The sequence below is a fragment of the Rattus norvegicus genome, chromosome 15, assembly GCF_036323735.1.
Source record: "Rattus norvegicus strain BN/NHsdMcwi chromosome 15, GRCr8, whole genome shotgun sequence".
In the NCBI taxonomy this organism is placed as follows: Eukaryota; Metazoa; Chordata; class Mammalia; order Rodentia; family Muridae; genus Rattus; species Rattus norvegicus.
This window is the reverse complement of record NC_086033.1, coordinates 45,780,639-45,804,671: the sequence shown is the minus strand read 5'-3', so window position 1 is coordinate 45,804,671 and position 24,033 is coordinate 45,780,639. Positions and strand designations below refer to the sequence as shown.

Genomic DNA, 24,033 nt, shown 5'->3' with positions numbered 1-24,033 from the left:
AGTCCTACTGAGAGGAATTCTAAGTGGCTGTTTCAAGATGGGTTCCTAGTAATGGACTTGCCAGTTTCTCTCTCATCTCTGTCAAAATGTTGCAGCCCCCTGGGAGTGAAAGACACAGAAATGTAACATGTCTTTCAAGGTTTTTCTGTTATTCTCACAGGCTACCCGCCCCTCCCAAAGATCTGGAACACAAAGGTCTTCAACAAGCCACCAAGATCTGGGGTCCCCAAAATGGCACAGCCTATCCCAGGTCCCCAGAAAGCTCTGCTGACCAACACTGCCTGTCATGAATGTTTTCATATCAAGCCCCAAGAAACAGCCTAAGATAATGTGGGTCACGAGTGAACCGTGGTGCTCAGCAGTTTCCAATTTGCTCTCCTGCCATCAGCTGCCTCCCGTTCTCGGAGGGATGATTAGATTCTCATGTACTCGCCACATTTGTGTTACGTCATGTCATATTACATTTTAGGACACTGCTCAAAAATGGGTTTGACGGGTGATGTTAATTTTTTTTGTTCTTCGGAACAGTATGGCTCTCCCCTCTTCCTTCCCTACCTAACCCCTTGATCAGGCACCTGCTATCAATTTGGCTAGCACATAACCCGAGTTTTTGCTCCTGTTGGGTCCTTCCACATGTGCCATGGGAATGAACATCAACTGCAGATGGTAAACCATTTCAATCAGAAATAACCCCAGGCAGCATTTGAAGAGTGAACAGGCGCCTTCCAGAAACAGTGAACGACCTTAACTTTGGAAAGTACAATCCTGAGCTGCCCAGACATTCCTAGGTTGAACATATGTCTCTCCCACCATTAATTCCACGCCTTGTACATGCTTGGCTTGTCCCCATTCACCCCCATACTAACCCAGCCCTAGGTGCAGCATCAGGCCAGTACATCTGCCATTCATGACCCACCATGAACCACAGGAGCTCTGTAGGCAAGTGCTCAGAGCTATTGTGTCAAGCTGTACTTGCTCTTCCTTTGCAGACTCTTGGGCACCTGGATCACATGCCCCCGCAAAGGGTCTCCGCTTACCTCTGAATCCATTCCCATTGCCACTGGAGCAGGCAGGCGAAGGGGAGCCTTGGGGCCTGATGACAGGGGCAAAGGCACTCTTCTGTTTGACAGCAGGAAAAACTGAAGAGGAGAACGGGAGGATGGAGGATGTGCTGGAGGATCCCACGGTGGGGCTTGAAGACATGACTGCAAGCAGAGATGGGCACTCTTTAGGAGGGGGCTCATCAGCAAGCCATTGTTTCTTAACATGCACATTCCCCTCAATCTGCTTGAAAAATTATTAGCTCCCAGGTAATGGTCCAGGTTCCAGGGATTAAAAACAAGAGTAAATTTGAGGGATCTTCATATAGTTTTTTATTGTGGCTGGGTTAATTTATCCCCCCACTGGCCATGTGTAAGAGTTCCTTTCCCCCACATCCTTGCCAACCAACATCTGCTATACTTTTCGTTATGGTCACCATTCTGACTGGGGTGAGAATAAATCTCCATATTGTTTTATTTTGCATTTCTCTTACAGCTAAGGCAATGGAAAACTTTTTCACAGGTATGGCACACCTGTTTCTAAATGACACACCTTGTTAGAATTATGTATCACTGAGCCCATTTACTGATAGGCCATCAGGAGAGCATCGTATTATGCAAGGTAAGTCAGATGCAGAGACACAGTAGCATGTCCTTTCTCAGTTGTCCGAGTCCCTACAGTCTTTTACAGCTACATAAAGCCATTGTGTGCATGCATGTACATGTATTTAACCATATATGTGGCATGAAAGTGGGAGGAAGACGAATGTGGATGAGTAAAGGACTTGAAAGACCGAATCTATCTGAAATCCCAAACCATATACAATTACTATACACTAATAAAACAGAGAAATCAGAAAAAAATGTTAAATGTGACAATCTTATTCCTCTGCCTAGGAGGAATAGACACGTGTAATGATCACTGTGGCAATGATCCCAGTAGAGGAATGGAAGGCCCTGTGAGAAGACAGGTTGCTTTTCCAACTGGAGTCCAGGAAGGCAGGAGTCAAGATAGGAGGTGGGCTGCGAGAGATTTTCATTCAAGATAGAAAGAGCAAGAAAAAAAATCTGTGCAGCATGGGAAACTTCTTTTCACCCTAAAAAGAAGCCTTATGTGGAGCTCTGAGCCACCTGGCATCTCCCATGCCTAGAGGCTGGACATCCGGGCTAAGATTGCCGTGATTACCCTCACCATGGACTACTTCTTCACTCAGTGTGGGAGTTTATTAATATTCAGAAGATGACCTCCCTCTCTGGACTTTCAGGGCACTTGGGAAATAAAGCTGAAATTCGGTCTCCCCTGACATAATGCTCAGAGAGAAACCACCAATATTAACAATATTAACATTAAAAATGACTTAAGGGGAGCCAAAGGCGAAGTGTGGTAATTTCCAAGAAAAATAAAGGCAGTTTAAACAGGGACGGGCCCCACCCCTCCATGGCACATACTCTATCAAGTTACGTCAGACAAGAAGATCTTATTATTTGATACTAAGTTTGCTCAGAAGGAGCAGATGAGATGGAAAAACAGCATCAATAGCAAAGTACAAGGTGAATTGAAGGTCAGAAGCTTTGGTACCCCCAGGTAGACACTACTGGCTCCTCCTCTGCCGCTCTTCCTCTGCCTCTCAATTGCACCTCCAGCAATCACAGGCAGTAGGTACAATAGGATATCTTCCTTCTTAGTCATTTATTTTATTATTTTTAATTGTGTGCATCTGTGTGTGGGCATGTGCACATGAGTGCAGGTGTCCAAGGAGTCCAGCAGAGGGCATTGGATCTCCTGGAGCCGGAGCTACAGGTAGCTGTGAGCTACTTCATATAGAAGCTGGGTACTGAACTTGGGTCCTTTACAAGAGCCCTAAGAGCTCTTAACCATGGAGACATCCCTCCAGCCCCCAGAATGATATCATTACAAGAGAATCCTACACCTAAGACAGCAAGAAGAGCTTTCTCTACAGAGCACTTATGCTTAGAGAGTACTGATTAAAAAGTTGTGAAGAAAGACACACATGAGTACATCTCTTCCATTTTTGCAAATATAAGTAGAAAAAACATTGGAGAGGAGGGCAGAATTTCCTGTGGGGTCTGAGCACGGAGATGTGTGGGAAATTGGACCAGTTCACTGCACTACACCGATGCAGGGCTCAGCACTGCGGGTGGGTCTTGTTTATGGTTCCAAGCCTAATATCATCTTCTGACTCTTTTGCTTATCATCAATAAAAAAAGATATAAAAATGCTTTTCCCTTCCCTTAATATCAGATTTAGAGGTCAAAGAAAGGCTGAGAGTCAGAAGCCAGAGGGTCTTGACCATGGTCTAACCTCTGCAACATTAAAATCTCAATGTAGACACCAAAATGGCACCCTAGTTTCAGTTGTTGTAATAGCCTCACTCAAGCATAGTAATAGAGGATTCTTTTTAAAATGTGATATTATTATTATTATTAACTCTGAGAATTTCACATGTGTATATAGCATATTTTGGTCATTTAAATATGTGTGCATATTAACACATGTGCACACATAGACACATGCATAAACATGACACATGAACACACATAAAGCAATACATACATGCAACACATGTACACATACAACACATATAAACATATACACACATAAACACATGTACATACAATATATACATGCACAAATCACACACATAGACACAAAACACATTTACATGCATATACATATGTATACATATGTATCACATGTGGACACATATATACATGTATATACACATAAACACATGTACACAAATACACACATAACACACACATATAACATATAACACACATACAGACATGTACAGACATGTACATACACATAACACATGTATACACATAAACATGTATACTCAAATATATCCATATATACACAACAAAGCATGTACAAACATATATAGCACATGTACACACACAGCAATACACATACACAGTGTACATACAAATCCACACATGTATCACAACATTTCAACATACAGTACAACTCGAGCCACACCAGCTTCTCAAGAGAAGCTTTACCAAGTGACACAAAAGAGTTGTGGCAGAGTTGACAAGTGCAAACCCTTATAAAGACATTTCTCAAACGTTCTGGGAAAATGATAAAAGACACCCAATAGAATTATAACAAAATATTTGAAGCAGAAGTCTTAAAGTTCTATGCATTTCAGCCAATGTAACTTCTAGCTTTATACTTTAATAATCATACTATAACAACGTTTTGCAAAGATATGGTAAATACACTAGACTAGCAAACAGGCAGATTAAAAAGTTGGGGGAAAACAAGGTCCGGAAATGGTTAGAGATGAGACCTGATGGTCACTAAAGGTGCTAGTATGATCCACGTTGTTGGGAGCGGATGCATAAAGCTAATTCACTAATCAGGGGAGATTAAATAAATAACATCTAGAGTCCTTCCTTGTGTTCAGCATGCAAGCAAATCTGTGTAGAATATGGAGTTACTTACAAAAAAGCCCCAAGCGTGGTAGTGGGCACCTCAAAAAGTGAGGAGACGTGTGCGATTCTTTGGACCACAAATCATAGCAGACAAGGGAAAGGTAGAGTTGACATGCAGTGACAAAGCTTCTCTAACTCCCATATGCACAAGAAGCAAACGGCAAATCAAGAAAACATTTGCAGTGTGCATTCCCCATGCTTGTGCCCTGGATGGCTAATGTGCTGCTGCCAGTTAAGTAGGAGAAGGAACAAAGGTGAAAGCTAGGCAAAGAATACCGATGAAAACAGCCGAGAGACCTGGGCAGAAGTATTCCAACTGGAGAACTATAAAACAGTAATGACAAAAATGCTGTTTTTCATTTATTAGATGAATAAAAGCTAAGGCATGGCTAAGGGGCGGGAACCACATGCTGGCTCTTTCTTGAGGAAGAGATTCAATCGCTCCAGGGGGACTTTGGCAGTCCATAGCAGAGTGTGTTTAAATGTTCATATCATCTGACCCACTAATTTAATCTCTAGAAATTAATCTCAAAGGGATGATCACAAATTGCCAAAAACAGGAGAAAAGATTCAAGGACTTTTTATAGTAAGAAGTTGGGAAATACCGGGTCCACAGTGCAGAAACTGCACTAAGCCCATACGATGGGGGGTTATCAAAACAGTTAAACTACTGTTTGAGAAGAAACTTTAACAATGATTAGACCCCCTCTCTTGGATGACCAAAACAGATTACACAAGAAGATATGCATCAACCTGACTTCTAATTAAAGAAAACAAATACACAAAGCAAAGGGCAGAGGGGTGTAATAGACTTTTGATTTGTGGTGTCTCCAGCTGACAAACTTGCAAATGTTTTCAAGTGAATCCCTCTCACTTGTCCATATTTTTCAGTTCTTTCTATGATATTATTTGTGATGTAAGAGAAAATAAAGGTACTAAAATTGAAAAATGGAAAGACTATCTTTTTTTCTATGGTGAGAACTAACAGGATCATTAGTAAAAGGCCCAAGTTTTCCTGAGTGTTCATGTCCTCTTCACACTGGGAAAAAAGCATCTCTGTTAATTCCTCTGACAAAGAAAAAAAAAACTGATTGTTCTGGTTAGATTTTGTCTGTTTTTTATCTGCTTGACACTAGTTAGAGTCATCTGGGAAGAGAGAACTTCAGTTGAAAAAACACTCCACCCATCAGTTCAGCCCATGGGTCGTCTTCTTGATTAATGATTGGGAGGGCCCAGCTAATTGTAAGCTATGCTGCCACTGGACCGATGTCTTGGGTTGTATAATAAAGTCATGAAGAACAAGCCAGTAAGCAGCACTCCTCCATGGCCTCTGCTTTAGCTCCTGCCTTAAGTTCCTGGCCTGACTTGCCTCAGAAATGGAGTGTGAACTCAAATAAAAACTTTCTTTCTCAAGCTGTCTTTGGCTACAGTGTTCTACCACAGCAAAAGAAGCAGCAACTAAGACATGAATAAATCCTAAATCCTCAAATTCCTGGGGAAAGCAGTATGGTGATAATTGTGCGTTCGTGTGTGTGTGTGTGTGTGTGTGTGTGTGTGTGTGTGTATGTGTGTGTGTGTGAGAGAGAGAGAGAGAGAGAGACAGACAGACAGACAAACAGACAGGCAGACACAGACACAGACACAGACACAGACACAAAGACAGACAGAGAGAGGGGGGAGGGAGACACAAAGAGAAGAGAGAATGTGTGAGGGATGTGTTCATGTGTGTGCAGAAGTGCATGTATGTGCACAAATGGGACCAGATGATGGCAGAGCACTTACCTAGCATGCAAGGCCCTGAGTTTAACCCCAGTACTACCAAACCAACCAACCGACCAGTGGTTATGCCTGCACAGACATGGCATGCTGTTTCTCTCTTTCCTTTGAGCCTAGACATGCTTTTCAGAATCTCCAGAGTTAGAGTTCTATTACCATAGAATTTGTCTCTTCTTTACTTAAGAAATGCACCTGAGGGACTGAAGGGATGGCTCAGCACCCAAGAGCACTGGCTGCTCTCCTAGAGGATCTAGATTCAAGTCCCAGCACCCACATGCCAGCTTACAACTGTCTATAAACCAGTTCTGGGGAGCCAACTCTCAGTCACAGATATAAATGCAAGCAAAACACCAATGCACGTAAAAAGTAAAAATTTTGAAAAATTAAAAAATTAAAAATGCAAATGGGATAGCATCAAAATACTGAGCTTATGTTTTGCAGGGGGAGGGAGTCTTTTCTCTTCCAAAAACTATTTCTCTGTGTTTCGCACGTTCTATAATAGTCACTTAATGTTTTATAATGGAAAACTTCTTAATATTTATTTCTGAAAATATAAAAATACTGAAGCCCAGGGCACGATCTAAGACTGTAAGTGGAGTAGGTTGGATGGCTGCCTGAATGGATTCTATCCCAAACTTTGGGTTGGCTCGGTGGTTATTCTGCTTGGAAGACATGGCCCCCATGGGTGTTGCAGGCTTGTTGAATAGACCATGTTTGGGGACAGTGGAGTGCACCATTTAGGGAAAGCTGATTAAACAGGCTTCCAATTGAGAATGTCTCTGGACATCCATGTGTGGACAGAGGCCAAGCAAAGGCAAGCACGTCTGGCCCAGAAATCTATGTGAACCTGGGAGTTAAAGAAAAATTATTGTTCTTCTTACAAGGATTGATTGGCCAGCTCAGCCTCTGCTGGAACTCACAGACCCTCCTCTGCATCTGCATCCAGCCAGCATAGTTGCTGGCACTCAAGGGGTCTGTCAGCATCTCATTAGAACCTCCTATTGTCAGGGGCTTAGAGTCCAGGCATAGAAACTTGCTCCGAGCTGGAACTTGGCACACACAGCTACCGCCAGGAAGTGAAGTTCATATGTAAGATTGAAAAAACATCTGTTCAGCCATTTTTGAAGGAGTGTGACAGCAAAAGCAGAGAGCAGTCAGGGCTTGTGATTGTCTGTGTTGGCTGTAATGCAAGGCAAACTTCACTGAGAAATCGAGCTTTGGCTCTATTGGTTTTTTAATGCCTCTGGCAAGTGATTGCCCCATGGCCTGGTCCAGCCACATCAGGCTCATTAGAAGAAAAAAAAATGGGTGAGGGGAAAAAACCCACATAGGACTCTGTTTTCAGACATAAGCAACTGAACTGATGAAACCTTTCCCCCTGGGCTTTAAAATAATATTTCCCAGAGAAGTGAAGACCTCGCTGGTTAGAAATACAGGTCAGGTGTTGTTGTAATGAACTCCACTGGGCATTTGGGATTTTACAACGGGCAGATTTGATTGTAACGAATGTACCATTAGGAATGCCATTCACAGACTTCAACTCCCTCACACCGTCTCTCTAAAACTGGGGTACAAGTGGTCACTTTCAGGGCAGCAGGGGTCATAAGGGGTCCCCTGAAGTCTCCTCACTCACTGTTGGGCAGGACACCATCCTGTCTTCCATATCAACAGGTGACTTAAAGATTTAGGGCATATTGTTTTTCTGACTCTATTGATGGAGTGAGATGATCTAGTAAGAAACATTAGGCAAATACCCAACTGAACCTTCACCTTCACACACACACACACACACCACACACCACACACACACACACACACACACACACACACACACACACACCCCACTAACATGACAGGATGCACAGTGGAGTGCATATTAATTATTAATAAACTATTTAAAATCTACAAAGCAACTGTTTAATATGTTCAACTCTATATTTACCCAAGCCTATGATTGAGTCATGGGAAATTGCCATTTCTGGATATCAAAATGGCCACATGAGGGCTGGCAAGATGGTTCAGTGGGTAAAGGGGCCTGCTGATGTGAGACTAATAGAAAAAGAGAAGACTCAACTCCTGGAAAGTTGTCCTCTGTTCCCTCTATATGTGGCATGGCATCCATGTGCACGTGTGTGTATACATACATGCACACACAGATATGTAAAATAAATTTGACAAAATGATTTAAGGAATAGTGGGAAGAAGAAAATTCCATCTGCTTTAGCCTAGTGATACACTGTAAATAGTCTCCATCCTTTGTGCTGCTGAATAATTTGAAAACACAGCATTCCGTTCTGAGTCTGGTGACAGGTGTTTTGGTCCCGTTTGAGCCATTAACCTGCTCTGATTCTCTGAGCAGGTCATTAATCAACTCCTGGTCCCTTATAAGGGAGAGTGGTGATAGTAATTATTGTTACACTTGTGCCACAAAGTGGTCGAGGGGATCTGACTGGGCTCTAGATTGTTCTTTAACCTGTAGAGAAGAGTACATGAATTGCTATCAGAATCATGGGGAAGAAGCATTGCTGTTCTCTCTCGTGCCGCCATGTTCCTTGTGGGGTCTGTTAGAGGGAGAGTTTCATTGTCACACAAGGTACCTCATTCTTGACCAAGTATGTGACAAACCCACCCTGGTCTCAGCAGCTAAACTGTCTATATTTCTTCTGCATTCCTTAACAAGGTCATCACGGATAGACACAGAAAACAGCCTTTGCAATAGCATTTTGCAAACTGGGAAACAAGAGCTCTTCACTTCTCAAACACACACACACACACACACGACACGTGTAGCTGTACTGAATGAAAGGGTCTGTGCTGCATTCAGCTCCTTGGTCCTCAATCCCCATCACACTGTAATACTGACTTAAAAACAGCTCAGAATCATTGCAGGGCTGGGTGGGTTCAAGAATCAAAGGTCTGAAGGTCTGAAGGTGGTAAGAAATAAGAAATAGCCCCAAGGTCTGTCACTTGAGCCTTGGCTGACAGGGCTGTTTGCTGTCCTTGACATGTCCTTGTTTTTGGCCCAAGGGAGCCACTCTGGCAAGAGAGAGCCACTCTGGGTGAAGAAAAGGGCAGGCACAGGCCTTGTGCCAACAGCCAACAGTTCAAGAGCTCTCTACTCCATCATTTGGCTCTCGTGTCAGCATGGCCCCTGGACTCACGTATTCCCTGAGTAGGTTTGAAAAACACACTCTTTCAGGCTTTGGGAACCATTGTGCAAGCTCCCAGCTTAACTCCCAGAGCATCCCAAATGGGTTTTCACAACTTCTCAAGCCATAGACTTTGCTGCTTAGGCCATAGATTAAGGCTAAGAGGCTCTGTCTCAATCCAGCAAGCTGCTATACAATGGTCAACTTCCATCTCTCTGGAGGTGCTTTAATGGTGGACAGAGCCATGTCGCAAAGTCTAGCAGAGCACGCTACAGATGTCCTGTTTAGGGTCTCACCTCTCCCTGAGGAACTGTAGGCTGGTCACGATTGCCAGGGAAAGGGCAGTAAGATTCCCCAGGGGTGTAACCACTGACAAGTCACCCTTGGTCAAGTAAATCACCCTCCCTCAAGCAAGCTACCCAAAGTAAACTCAGTGGCCCACAAATGAAAAAAACAATTCAAGTCTTATAAGGAAGAAAGGCTTTGGTGGGAGGGATAGGGGGTAAGAGAAGATGATGAGGTGGGGGTAGGATCTAAGTGAATTACAAGAAGCCATGGAAGCTTATAAGAAGCCGTGGAAGAAAATAACAGATTGAGATGTGACAGAGGAGTAGGCGGCCACTACTGTGCCCGCTGCCACCTGATAAATTCTAGCTGTGTAACAGTAAGTGGGTAGGATGGCTACAGCACCAAACTTCTTTGCCCATAATGTGCAGGTGAAAGGATATAGTGTCTGTGAGAACGCCCAGTGAAATGGGTGCACACTGCTAGCTGAAATGAAATGTCCTCTCTTCTCTCCACATACACAAGCCACATATACCTTATAAAAGGGAATAGGTTTGCCCCCTCTCCTCCCCTAGGAGGACATGAACTGGGAAGTTTAAGTCCAGCCACGAGGAAAGGAAAGGTAGAAAGGACCTTTCATCAGGAAACGAGACTGTCTCCCATGTGTTCATGCCATTTGGGAGCACAGCTCTCCCCTGAAAGACTGAGGGCTGAGACCTTGGTAGGGAGGCTTCAGTGCCAGATGGATGGCAGAGGTCACTTACTTCCATATGGGGAGCCTGTAGGTGAGCCGTTCAGAAAACCCGGTGATCCTGGCACACCCAGGTTGGCCATAGGAACGTTGCTGTAGCCATTCATGCTGTTACTGGAGGTGCTGTAATTAGACTGCTGGGGCGTGGAGCTGGAGGAGTATCCCCGAGGGGAGATGCTGCTTGTGTTGCGGATGTATCCTTGACAACAGAAGAAACAGGCCAGGTAAACAAAGCAGTGCCCACCACCGTCCAAATGTGGATAGTGCTTGTCCCTGCCCACCCCAGACCGTCAGGTTACCGCTGCCATGCACCGGTGGGAAGTGGAACTTGCTTACGTGACACGTTATTTTTAGCTGATATGTACTTACTGTCCACCCCTGTTTTTGTTCATTTGTTTGTTTTGTTTTGTTTTTAATGCATGCAAGAGGCAGTGATCACACTGGGGTGACTGGCACATCTATCCCTCAGACAGCTAATCACTTCCTGGAATTGGAAGCATTCACAAATTTCTGTTGCCTATTTGGAATTTATGACAAACTATTGTTAGCTATGGTCACCTGACCATGCTACAGAATCCGAGGGCTTAACTAACCCTCCTATAGCATTGCATTCTGGTCCTTGATATCAAAGCTGTAAGCTTCTTGTAACTTCTTTCCCCTATGCAAGCCATGCCTCTGATACTTATTTATTTTGCTTTTTATTGCTTTGTTTTATAATTTGGTTTTGAGATAGGATCTTACTATGTTTCTGTGGTTGACTTAGAACTTGCTAAACATTCTAAACAGGCCTAAAAGTGATGGCCATCTTCCTGTCCCCACTTCCAGAGTACACAGCTGTGCACCACCACATCCAGCGCTCTCTCTCTCTCTCTCTCTCTCTCTCTCTATCTCTCTCACTCTCTCACTCCCTTGCTCTCGGCATGGAGTGGTAAGTGAACCTGCCAAGCTGTACCTCTGTGGACATGGACATTGGAGTTCTATAAGGTTCTAATGGCTGTCACTGAGAAAACCATTCAGCAACCCAGCAAAGCTGGGAAGATGCCATTGCACTGAAGCAATGTTTTGAAGACTGTCAAACAAACAGTCTATGGTTTAAATATCCTGCTCAAAACTTGCCAATCTAATATTTTGCCAATTTAATGCACCATAGAATCTTTTCTGGGGGTGGAGGAAGGTGTCCTAGCAATATTTCTGGAGTCATTTGCATTCTGCAGAGCAGTTTGGAAACAGTACTTCAAAGTCACTGCCATCGTCTGTATGGGGCTGAAAATCATCTGAAATCAGAAAGTACTGAGGGTCACAGTGAACTTTGTTGATCCAGGACTCTGAGGTGTGAGCACTGAGTAGGGACAGGCAGGCCATGGATGACATGAAAGGAGAAGAGTCCCCTTAAAGTTCTGAAGCCGGGCGCAGAGCCAGCATCACTTTGTCCTGAAAGAAACTCTGGGGATGACTATGTCTAAATGTGATTGGATCTGGTGATGGAGCCCAGTGGTAGAATACTTGCCTAGGATGGGCAAGGCTCTGGGTTCAATTCCCAGAACTGGAATATATATAGATAGATATCTTTTATATCTATAGTCTATATATTACATATGTATATGTATAGATATATTTCACATCTACTACTATGTTATATGTGTGTATCCCATATACTATACATATCTCATATATTATGACATTATTATACACATACTTATATCTTTATATATGTACATATAAAAATACATTTACAAAGAATGCTGAACATTACAGTTCACATTTATAACCACAGTGCTTGAGATTCTGAGACAAAAAAGGCTTGTCACAAATTTAAGGCAAACCTAGACCACATAGTGAACTTAAGGCTTGCCTGGACTGCATAGCTTGTCTAAGTCTCAAAAAATTTCAATCAACCAACCAACAACACAAAACCTATTATAAAGGAGTCTAAAATATATCATCAAGTGAAAGAGAATTTACCGTATAGATAATCCACCTCATTGGAACATATAAGCATGGAGTTCATATACAAAGTCAAGTTCACTAAACCACTTGCCATGTATTTCCATATAAGATCACTTACAATGGAAATAACCAAGGAAAACTAAGTCACTACTCTGGGTTACCAAGAGTTACACGGAGGGAACAGTAATAGTGCCACCTGCTCTCTGTCATTCAATTGAATTACCACATAGCATCAGTATAAAATCAATTCCATGAAGCCTCAATTCCATATGTCTAAACTCTTTGAAGTTTACGATATTCAACTTTACCCGTTAATATTTCCAGTCAAAAGAATTCTTCCTAGTTCCCAGAGAGTCACACTCTAACCACGAACTTCCTGCAATGGTGAAATAGCTCATGTGTTATGATGGGGTTTTCGCGCTCCATTGGATGCTCTGCGATGTGCTCTCTAACTCTGCACACCACAGCAGAGATGGCCTTTGGATGGATAGAGAAGATCTATTTGGACACTGGATTTCAGAGGGGTAGTACCTTGGTTATTTCCTTGTGTAGACTCTGAAATGCTGACCCCCAGCTGGCTGCCGTAAGAGTTGATACCCATCATGCCGCTATGAGCTGGGGAGCTGGAGAGAGCTGGAATCTGGCTGGGGTTCCGGGGGACACTGTACAGGGCTTCTGCAATGTCTGCAGCACGCTTTAAAATGATGTCCTGCGGAAAGGCACGCTGGGGTAAGCACGATATCAGAACTAAGAGTGAAACTCAACAGAGTACAAGATGCCCATATCTAACCTGGTTATTGTGGGGTGTGCCGTAGAGGGCTTCCACCAGGTCTGCAGCTCTTTTCAATAGCATTTCCTGAAAGAAAACACAGGGAGGGTACAGTCAGAGATACAGCCCCAAACGGCAAACAAAAAATTATAGGTGAAAACAAGTTTACATACCGCCCCCAGATATAATAAGCTAAGAAGTATGATATTAAGTTTGATGAATAGGATATAATCACATTTCCAAATCCTACAAATAGGTAGCTGTAGAAGTTCGCCAGTATAATAGTTTCAGGTACAAACCAAAATCAGTACAACAAAACAAAACAAAGCAAAATAACAACAACAACAAAAACAAAAAAGAAACCAAAAAAACAAAAACAAGAAAAAAAGAAAAACCCTCGCCAAATTGAGGGCAAAGTTGGTTAAAATTGATAGCGTCTTGGATATTTTCCTGAAAACTACTTTAAGATCATTGTATGTTATAATCCTGGTACTTTCAATTAATCAGATATTCTTCAAATGATTGATGGGACTTTAGCTGCTTGCTAAGGAGTTAATAGAGTACTGAAATTCTCTTGGCAATACCTCCTCGAACTTTCATTCTAGTAAAGGTGAATTCCTTCAATAATATTTTCCCTGATTCATTTTAAGCAGAAAAAAATTAGCAATTGCTAATCCCTCTTCTCTTCTTCTGCTGTTCTACCCTTTGGTTTTCTGTGGGAATTTTTGTAGTTGTTGTTTTGTTTAATAGCCTTTTAAATCGTTACTAAGCTGCTATCCAGATATTGTCTGATTTAATGCTGCTGAGTATTTTACCAGGAGGAAAAGAAAAGGGGTGTTGTTGAAGCCACAACTATTTGGGTTTTTACTCGAATATGGAATAAAGAGCATGCCATTTCATGATCTGCTTGAAGCACAAATATGAATGTAAAAAGTCTAATAGTTTCCTTGTGGTCAAATGGCAACAATTAAATGGACCTAATTTTAAATACAGAATGGTGATGTCATAAGCTAGATTTAAGGTGACGTTTTCTGAGCAAATTCATTCCCAAATGACCTCTTTCGTAAAAGTTTTGTATGGAGACATTTAATCATCATTGAATTCTTGTGAACACAACTGGCTCTCTGTGAATGCCTGCCTGTATACTGATGAGCTTCAGCAGTTCAGGCTAAGCAAAATTCCTATTTAAATATAAAGGAGTGAAACTTGTGCTTTTAAGTAATGCTGCAAATGTTTACCTTTATGCAATTAGCAATGTTTTACAAACATGGTGGCTCACATCTTTAACCACAGCACCCAGGAGGCAGAGGCAGTCAGATTACTGAGTTCAAGGCCAGCCTGGTCTACAAAGGTAGTTCTAGGACAGCTAGGACTACACTGAGAAACCTTGTCTCAATTCCTGCTGCCTCCCCAATTCTTGTAGTGCATCTGTTTTATGAGATCAAACTTTCAGATTTCACATTCTCTCAAATATTAAACATAATATATTTTATAATGGGCATAAGCCTTATGTTCATACTCTTATCTAAAGCATAGCCAATTTCAAGGCTTAATTAATTTTCACGGGACTCAAATGAGTAGGTTTGTCCAAATTTGCTGAGTGTCTACAAAAAGATATTTGCTTATCAATTTCCCAGTGCATCTTACCTTAGCTAGCCTCTCAGGGTCTCCTGGGTGCCTTGGGATGACTTTCTGCAGTCTTTGGAAGCCATAGTCTATGGTGGGTTCATTTAAGGCTGAAAGACAAAACGTTTTCTTTGAGTACACACCTGGGCTGTAAAAGAATTCTTCTATGAAGTCTTTCATGGGTATTGGAAGAGTTTTGATATTTTCTGAGATTTAATACATGGTATTACATTCAGTTAGGGGACTATGCTGTTGATATTGGTTAATTCACTCATAAATTTGGAATTTGTGGTAAGTCTCCATCTACCATTAAAATAACAAGTCAATGTTTCATCATCTCTGTCTTCAGCGCATGTTCCTGAAATCCCCCACTCACTCTGAGGTCAGCAGTGTTACACAGCCAGTCATATACCAATTACTTCTGTTTTCCCTCCCTCCTGTAGCTCCTCCCTCCTCCCTCCCTCCCTTCCTTCTTTCTTCCCCCTCTCAATTCTTCTTTCTTTCCTTTCCTTCTCTCCTTGCTCTCTTTCCTTGCCCTCCTTCCCTTCCTTCCCCTCCTCCCCCATCTATCTTTTTCAATGCCAGGGGTTTGAACTGAGAGCCTTGTGCATGGCAGGCAAGCACTCTACCACTTAGTCATACCACCCCCTCAACCCAACTATTCTCCAGTTTTTTTTAGAAGGACAGTAAACTGTATCATTTTCCTTTCTCTTGTTCTTCTCTTCTCTTTCCCAAGTATATCTTCTCATCTATTTACCTTTCTAATGCCCTCCCTTCCTTAATCATTCTCTTAAATATTTTCATTCATGTGGAATTTTATTCTCACGAATGCTGTTCTAATGCAAACTACACTGTCTTAATTTGCAAATGATATGTGACTACTCATGTTTTCTCAAAGGGTCAGGCTCTCCCCACAACCCTGAAAGGCTTAGGGGAGCAGAATTCATTCTCTCAGCTCTGTGTCTCATGGCTAATGACAGAGACTGACACACATTAGACATTTAATTTGATAGCTATAAAACAAGTCAGTGAGCAAGGGAACAGTATACTGCAGTATTCTTTTATTTTAAAGAGTTCTTCACAGTTCATCGCTTTTTTCCTTTCTCCTTCCCTTTTGTTTAAATTTTATGGGTTTAAAAATAATACATGACCAAAGCAAGGACAAAAATATAAAACATAAAACAACAACTTTCTGCACTGTTGTTAAGTAGCAGCAAATACAGGAAAGTATATTTTTAAATTTTCCTGTTTCCATACATATTCTATAGACACCTGTTGCTATTATGCTACCAAATGATACCTTTTCTCTAAACAAATAATAAGCCATTTTAATTACATAGAAAAGAATAAAAAAGCCCACCACTTAAGACAGGACCAAACAATACAGGCCACTGCCTTTGCTCTTGGTGGCCTACTTGAACTTGATGGTGTGACCCAATTGTTCAAGATGCTATATACTTCAGTTATAAGTCAAGGAGAAATCAAATTCAGATGCCTCCTCCATGCTGGCTAGCTCTCATAGTATTAGAAGGTGCTATACAGCCCGCTTGGGTTGTGGGGAGGAAGTAAGTAATGGTCTTGTCTAACTGTGAACTGTATAAAGTATAATAATGACCAGAGTCACTGGGTGAAATAGAAGTTGGAACATTATGAGTGTAACCAACCACTTTATGATTGGATTTAAGGCCTACTCCACTGGAGGAATTTTTGCTTGGTACTGTGGTCTGGCCAACAACCTATGGTGGGGGAGCTCTTGCTCTTAGAGTAAACCCACTACTACATTATACTACAACTCTGCTAAATTGACATTCTACCAAACTGCTCTCTAAACCCTTATCTCTCTACTCACAGATTAGTACAACTCTCAGTCCTTATTAAAAACGCTTCTTTGTACGGTGGGTGGTGGTTGAAGCCCTAGTCAACATGTAAAGGTAGGGGTTCATCCACAAATGGGAGATGTATTTTGCAAACCTTCCCTTCAAAGCTCAGGAACCATAAAGGAAGAAGTAACAGGAAGATCGTAAGAGCCAGTGTTTTCTAGATATGACAGGATGAATGCAGTCGTAAACTCTCAGCAGCTATGTTTTCCCACACAAGACCTGCGCGCACAGCATTAAGTTAGTCAACACTTCAGCACAGTGGAGGAAAGGGCTTCACCAGCCCCCACATCTAGCTGAGAAACTATAGAGAGTTGATGGCTCCTTTAAGAGTATGGTTCCTAGGGCTGAGAGATGGCTCAGCGGTAGGAGCACTGACTGCTCTTCCAGAGGTCCTGAGTTCAATTCCCAGCAACCACATGGTGGCTCACAACCATCTATAATGGGCTCCGATGCCCTCTTCTGGGGTGTCTGAAGACAGAGACAATGTACTCACATACATAAAATAAATAAGTCTTAAAAAAAAAAAAGAATATGGTTCCTGACAGGTCAGCCATACTTCAGTGAATGGCCCTATACCTATGAGTATACAGACAACACAAATTTGATATGGTCAGTCATTTTAAAGAGAAAAGGGCAGGATTTGAGAGGTGGCAGTGGTGGGAATCTGGGAGATGTTAGGGGGAACAATATGAGGAGAGAGGAAAACTCAAGTACATAATAAGAAATTATAAAATATTTAGTCAAAATATATTTTTAAAAGTTGCACTGATGGAATTTTTGATATGCAGTATTTTCACTTTCTACTTCTTTGTGCCAACTGAATATTTATTTATACAATGAAATGGTCCTCCTGCTATAATAAGGAAAATAATGAAAGTATTTCTGTTTGGGGGACAGGGTCAATACCTTTGCTTATATCTTCTCAGATTAAACACACATAGTTAAAATTACTCTGAGACACGTGACTTATTATGCTGCATAGCCCACTTTAACCCACCTAGAAATGGCGGGTGCTACCAGCTTTCCCTCTGGTGCTTAAATAGTCTTTAAACATTACTTTAAATTCCTACATATTTTCCATGACATGCTCTATAATTTATTTAAATGACTTCCTAATTCGGGCATTTAATGTGATCCTAATTTCTCACTATTATAAAAGCGGAAGCAATAATTATCATTTGTGCATAACTTTAATTACTCCAGTCAGAAGATGCCAAAAATTAGAATTACTGGACCAAAAATTATGATTTATATTTAAGGCTTTTTACACATATTGGCAAATCACTCCTTGGAAGCATATGTAAATTTATACTCCCTCTCACTATGCATATAATTATTTCAACTTAAAATATTTTTGAATTTTCAACTGATAATTTTTTACTCATCAATGAGGTTGATGATTTTTTCTTACGTTTCTATAATTTTAATTTCTATTTTTGTGAGGTACTTACTTGGTAATTTCTATTTTCTTTTCTAATAAAAATCAATTTTTTTCTACTCAAGAATGCTTTATGATGGTTTGAAACTGAAATGTCCTTCAAAGACATCGAACACCTACTCCCTGGCTGTTACATTGTTTTGGGAGGTTGTGGGACTTGTGGGACTTTAGCCTAGGATGCTGGTCACTGGGAATAGTCTTGAAGGTAACATCATGTCTGCTTCCTGCCTTCTGTCCCCAACTCCTCCCAGCATAGGATGAGCTGTCCTTACCTTCCATGGTGGACTCACAGCCCCTGAGTCCATGAGCCAAAATAAATCCCTTCTCCTTCAAGTAGCTCCTTTCAAAGTGACAAGGTAATTAATATGACTGCATATCAAGAGCTGTGTGATCTGTGTGTGTGATATGAATGTGTGTGGGTGTTATGTATGTGGTAGTGATAGGATGTGTGTAGGTGGAGGCCAGAGCTCAATTTTTAGCACATTCTTCTACTATGCTCCTTAATTAATTTGTTTTTTAGACAAGATCTCTCACTAAACCCAGAACTCATTGATTAGTGAGACCAGCTTGCCAGCAAACCCCAGGGATCATTCTGTCCCTACATCCCTAGCACTGGGCTTGCAGGGCAGACACCATCAAGCCAGACTTTTTCCCAAGGGTATGAGACATAGGAACTCACATCCTCAAAACACTCTGCTCAATGAGCTAACTCTCTAATCCAGAGAATGTCTCTTGAATAAAATATTGGAACAAAACCTAATAAAATTGTTGAAGTCACTATAACATTGACACAAAAATAAAAGGAATTCTTTTTTCAGTATTGTAATTTTTCTTTAAATAAGGGGTGAGGGGAGACCCACTTTATCAAGTGTTTAAATATCTTACCATGAATTTGGTATGATTTGTTTAAATTTTCTAACATCCCACCCAGCATCTCACTGCCTCCTCTTTTTGTTTTAATTTTCTGAGTAATCTCTTCAAGTTTGTAGGCAGTACACTACCAAATTCCTGCTAATTAGTTCTAGTTGGCTTTAAGATGGTGGCTTTTTGGGTTTTTTAGTTCTTTGTGGATTAATACATACTAGTTTTATCTGTGTTCTGTGGATAGTGCTTTGATGTCTCATTTAATAAAACATGTGTATTTGCATGTGTGCATGTGTGTATATGTGTGTGCATTCTTTCATTATAATTATTGTAGGTGTGTGTGTGCACGGTATATGTACATGTGTGTATGCGAGTGCATACACTAAGTGCAGGTACCCACAGAGCTCAGCAGTGGCAGAGCCTCTTAGAGCTTTAGTTACAGAGGGTTGTGACCCACCTGATATGGTTACTAGGGATCAAACTCAAGTCCTCTGGAAGAGCAATACATGCTCTTAACCACCAAGCCATCTCTCTCCCCTTCTATTTCCAACACTATTCTTTTCCAAGAGAAGAATCTCAAGCCCAGCTTCCATACATCCTCTAGAGCAACCCTATATATACCAGTGCATGGCACAGAATTCCAATCATGTCAGCAGCACTAGCCTAGCTCCAAGCAGTAATAGCATGTGCAATAGTTAATCTTGATTGGAATCACCTATGGGGCACACTTCCGGACATATCTACAAAGGTATTCCTGAAAGGTTTAACTAAAGAGAGAAAACCTACCCTGAATGTGGGGAGTTCGTCTCTCTCTCTCCACCTCCTGAGTGCAGATGCAGAAGTATCCATAGGCCTCGCATTCCCACCTGTAGACCTTCCCTTCCTTGATAGACTGCACCCACAATCTATGAACCTAAATACATTCTTCCGTGAGTTGCTTTTGCCCAGTGTTTTGTCCTGACAATGAGAAAAGGAGCTGGCATACTGTGTTTTTTCCTTTTCTTTCTCCTAAAAGTGTCCCCCAACATATTTTGGGGCAGGAGGTGTATGATACACATGCACTCAGAGACACCCCCCCCTTTACCCAGAATACATGTTAGAATAGCTATTTGCAGGGTTGGGTAGAGTGCTAGGCAGCAAGCACAAGGCCCTGGGATCAGTCCTCAGCTTTGGGGGGGGGGGTCGGGGGGGGAAGAATAGCTATTTGCATGGCTAGAATCATTCTGTAAACTTTTTTCACTTAACCTTGTAATGTCAATGATTACAGAAGCCTAGTTTATAGACGGTCAGTGGCTGTCGTGTACAATAATGACAATTGCTATTGTCAGAATACTGAAGTGTGACTACAAGGTGGGCATTTGACAAAGCACTCTCACTGCCACCCTACAGGCTCTCTCCCCACACTAAATGCTGTGACAGCTGGCAAAGACAGCACTAGAATTCTGGCTTCTCTCACCCTCTAACGTGTACCCTTAGCCTTTTCTTCAGACCGAGCGCCGCGTCTCTCCCTCTGCATTCTGAGCTTCATTCCCAGCTTCAAAGCTAAGACTGCAGATGGCAGTGGAGCCTGCCTAGGCCACCTGACTCTGCAGCCACTGATAGTAGAGAAGGCACCATGTGGCATCAACCAGCAAACACAACAGCTGCCTGATGCTGCGGGGCAAACAGACTCACAGGGCGATCACCCTCAGAGTTAACCATTGCTTCATCCCATGTGCGCTCTGCACTGCTTGTTATCCAACATGCAGATTGTCTCGGTTAAAAACAAACAAACAAACAAACAAACTGAAAAACCACGTAGGCACGGATACATTCTGGGCATACAGAAGGCACATGAACCGGAGGGGTAAGAAGACCGGTTTAAGGTCTTTCTTCCTGTCTGCTACCAGCCCCTATTTCTATAGCAGGTGTAGTCACTCCCTGGAGCAAGTTCACACTTCCTAGGGAGAGCAGTGGGGTGTCCCACACCCTCCACATCCCCCAAACCCCGCCACTAATCTTTCTCAGTCTTCCCAGGACATTCAGGAGAAGGCCTCTGGTCGGCATACACTACGTTTTCTCTTGAATAGAATGTGTTGTTGTTGTTGTTGTTGTTGTTGTTGTTGTTGTTGTTGTTGTTCCCACTGTTATCCCTTCGCAGGCTGAAAATCACCAGACACAAGGGTTCATGGTCCCACTGAATCCAGTGCACACTTGAAGTAGAAATCATGAAATCAAATCTACTCAAGCTCCTTACAGACACCAAAACATTACAAAAACCCCCGGACCACCTCAGACCTCCACACTGTGAAGCTGAGTTTGACAGTGTCTACTTTAGTCCTAAACTAACTTCCCAGACTCCACCTTGAATCCCATCTCCCTACCCCACACCCTACACTCCACACCCCACTCCCTCTCCACCTTGAATCCCATCCTCCCTCCCTTTCCCCATCGCCCTGGGTGTTCTCTGGCTTTGGGACCCAAGGTGAGCCAAGCAAACCTCAATTAGCTAATGAGGTGTCCAAGACCAGCACGAAGACTGTCTCGAAGGACCTAGCAGGTCATTAACTGCCATCATCCCTGTAAATTTACAACCTCCTGTACCACATGCAGTGTGGGATGCTGTGAAGTTCTGCTAACGCTCTGGCTGACAGGGACACAGAGATATGCTGGCAAGACAAAAATAGAGTAAATTAAAAATATGCTTCAACCTATAGGTTCTGTTTATCTATGTCTTTCTTTAGAAGATAACATTCAGGTAAAAGGTCATATCCCTCCTGAAGTATAATTTATATTTACCTTTTATTAAATAATTACGGCATGGCATGAAGTTAAATATTACAGTGCCTAATCAAGGGGGAATTCAATAGAGAAGACTCCGACGTGAGAATTCCGTCTTTGCTATACATAGAATGTCTTAATCCTCCACTGGGAATCATTCGAGTTTGCTTAAGAAGTTTAATAACACACGATTCAACTGCCACAGAGCCTAAATCCCATTTGGATCAGCCATGAAAAACTCTCATCAATACCTTGAGATTTCATAACATATCTCCTGAGAGCCTAGATCTTTAGTGTCATTTCTCATTTTGACTGTGGGAAAAATATATGAATTTCCTTACAGATCTTGGGCCCAACAAAGAGATAGAAACTTTAAGAAATGCATGAAAAGGTTACTTTTAAAGTAAATAGTATTTAACTATTTAACTAAAAATATCTATGTGGGAACTACACATAAACAAACAGACAGCTGGCTAGTGCTCAGTACTAATTCTCCCAAAGGATTGATGAGATACATATATTCTATATGATTTTTATATTTTCATATCTTCAGAAGAGCTGCAAGTATCAGACCCGACTTTCTGCAGCTTATGTTCTGCTTCTATTTCCCCAAAATCCAACAGCACTGATGAACGTGGAAAAAGAGCTGTTTGCTGGTGCTCCGGAACCTTCTCATTAACAAAACATTGGCATTACAGGAAAACATTCCTAGGGATGGAGAGATGGCTACGTGGTTAGCAACTTCCTGCTCTTCCAGAGGACCAGAGTTTGGTTTCCAGCATCCACACAAGGTAGCCTGCAACCCCCTGTAATTCTAGCTCCAGGGGTTCTGGCTTCTCCTCCATCCTCCCACCCTGTCTCTGTCTGTCATACACTCAGAGGGATACTCACATACATGGCTAAAAATAAAAACGAGTCTTTTAGTAAGAGACGTCACTCATACCCTGACCACTAAGAGTGCAAACCACAAACATGGCATGATGGGATTTATTTGTAGGGCTGTAAGAAATTGAAAAACGAACCTGGATGGGTGAAGAGGATCTGAGTGGTCAGTCTGCCTGCCACTCTGAGCTGCTGCTGGCGAATCACAGCACTGGTGTGGGGCTCACTCGGTAGTTGCTTCCTCACTTAAATCCTAGAATCATGTGCAGCTGATGAATTTCTATCAAAAGGCCACAAACGGCAACAACTGTGCCCTCAGCTGCCTGTCTGCTTCTACATCCGCAGAGAATGGTCTTGCTTCGGAGATGATGTTTACAAAGCCCGTGGTCGACAGAAGAGTACGGACCTCAGAATCAGAGGACCCCACAGTCCCAGTTCCAAACCCCAACTCCCCTTCTAGAATAAAGAAAACACTTGAGGGGAATCTCACTCTCTGTTCTAGAAGCACATAGCCAAAGAGCTATAATCTATGTAGCATGATTGCAAAGAAAGGAAGAAGGGCATCTCTGGCCTTTTAGTTCAGTCCCCGGGAGTAGCTGTCTATTAACGCAGCAGAAAGACAGGTGACTAGCCCGGCTTTGGGAGGACCTCAGAGGTCCTGGAACAAGCATCTGCCCTCATCTGCCTCAGAACTTTTCCTTCCTCCCATCCTTCACAGTCTCCGTATCTTCAAGCTCCCCTGGCCCTACCTGTTGGTTCCAGTGACATCTACCTCTGTCACTTGGCTCTCCCTGGTCTCAGTTTCTTAACCAACTATCAACCTGACAAAAGTCCTAACACATTCACCAGTTAAAACTCATACAGGTTGAGCATCCTTTATCGGAAGTACTTGGAGCTGGGAGTTATTTCACCTTTTGAATTTTTATTTTGAAATCTTTGCATATTCTTATCAATATAGCATGGAGGTGAGATCTACACATACCATGACCATCATTTGAAATATATATACATACATATATATATATATATATATAAAACATGCAGTGCAAAGATAATGTTTCAGGTGACATTTTTACCACACCTGCGCGTTGCCTGGGATCAGTATAAAGGAATGTCAGGTATGGAAATTTCCCCTTACGGTATCACGTTAATACACAAAACATTTTTGGAGCATTTTCAACTTTTAGATTTTGGATTGGGATGCTCAATCTGTATAATTCAGTGTGCTAATACTCCTGGGATTAAACTTTCACAGCATCCCTACAGCTGAGTCTGTCTTAGATTATCAACAGTGACCAGTAACACCACCTTCACCCTACTGCTTGAGGTTTGAGAGATTTCTCTGACGACACATAGGTAGATACATTGTCCTTAAAGCCTCCTGGTAGCTTACGATTCTGAGGA

At 42.1% G+C, this 24,033-nt stretch overlaps 1 protein-coding gene across 2 annotated transcripts in view; it reads right to left on the bottom strand.

Annotated features, from left to right (window-relative positions):
- Positions 1–24,033, bottom strand: part of Ebf2 (EBF transcription factor 2) — a 198,880-nt gene that overhangs the window by 5,157 nt on the left and 169,690 nt on the right. For both annotated transcript variants that reach the window (NM_001108383.1, XM_006252133.5), the window contains 5 exons: positions 14,827–14,915; positions 13,201–13,266; positions 12,942–13,119; positions 10,477–10,662; positions 1,038–1,205 (listed from right to left, as the gene is read on the bottom strand). In NM_001108383.1, the coding sequence (NP_001101853.1) occupies positions 1,038–1,205; positions 10,477–10,662; positions 12,942–13,119; positions 13,201–13,266; positions 14,827–14,915 (687 nt within the window). The remainder of the gene's footprint in view (positions 1–1,037; positions 1,206–10,476; positions 10,663–12,941; positions 13,120–13,200; positions 13,267–14,826; positions 14,916–24,033) is intronic.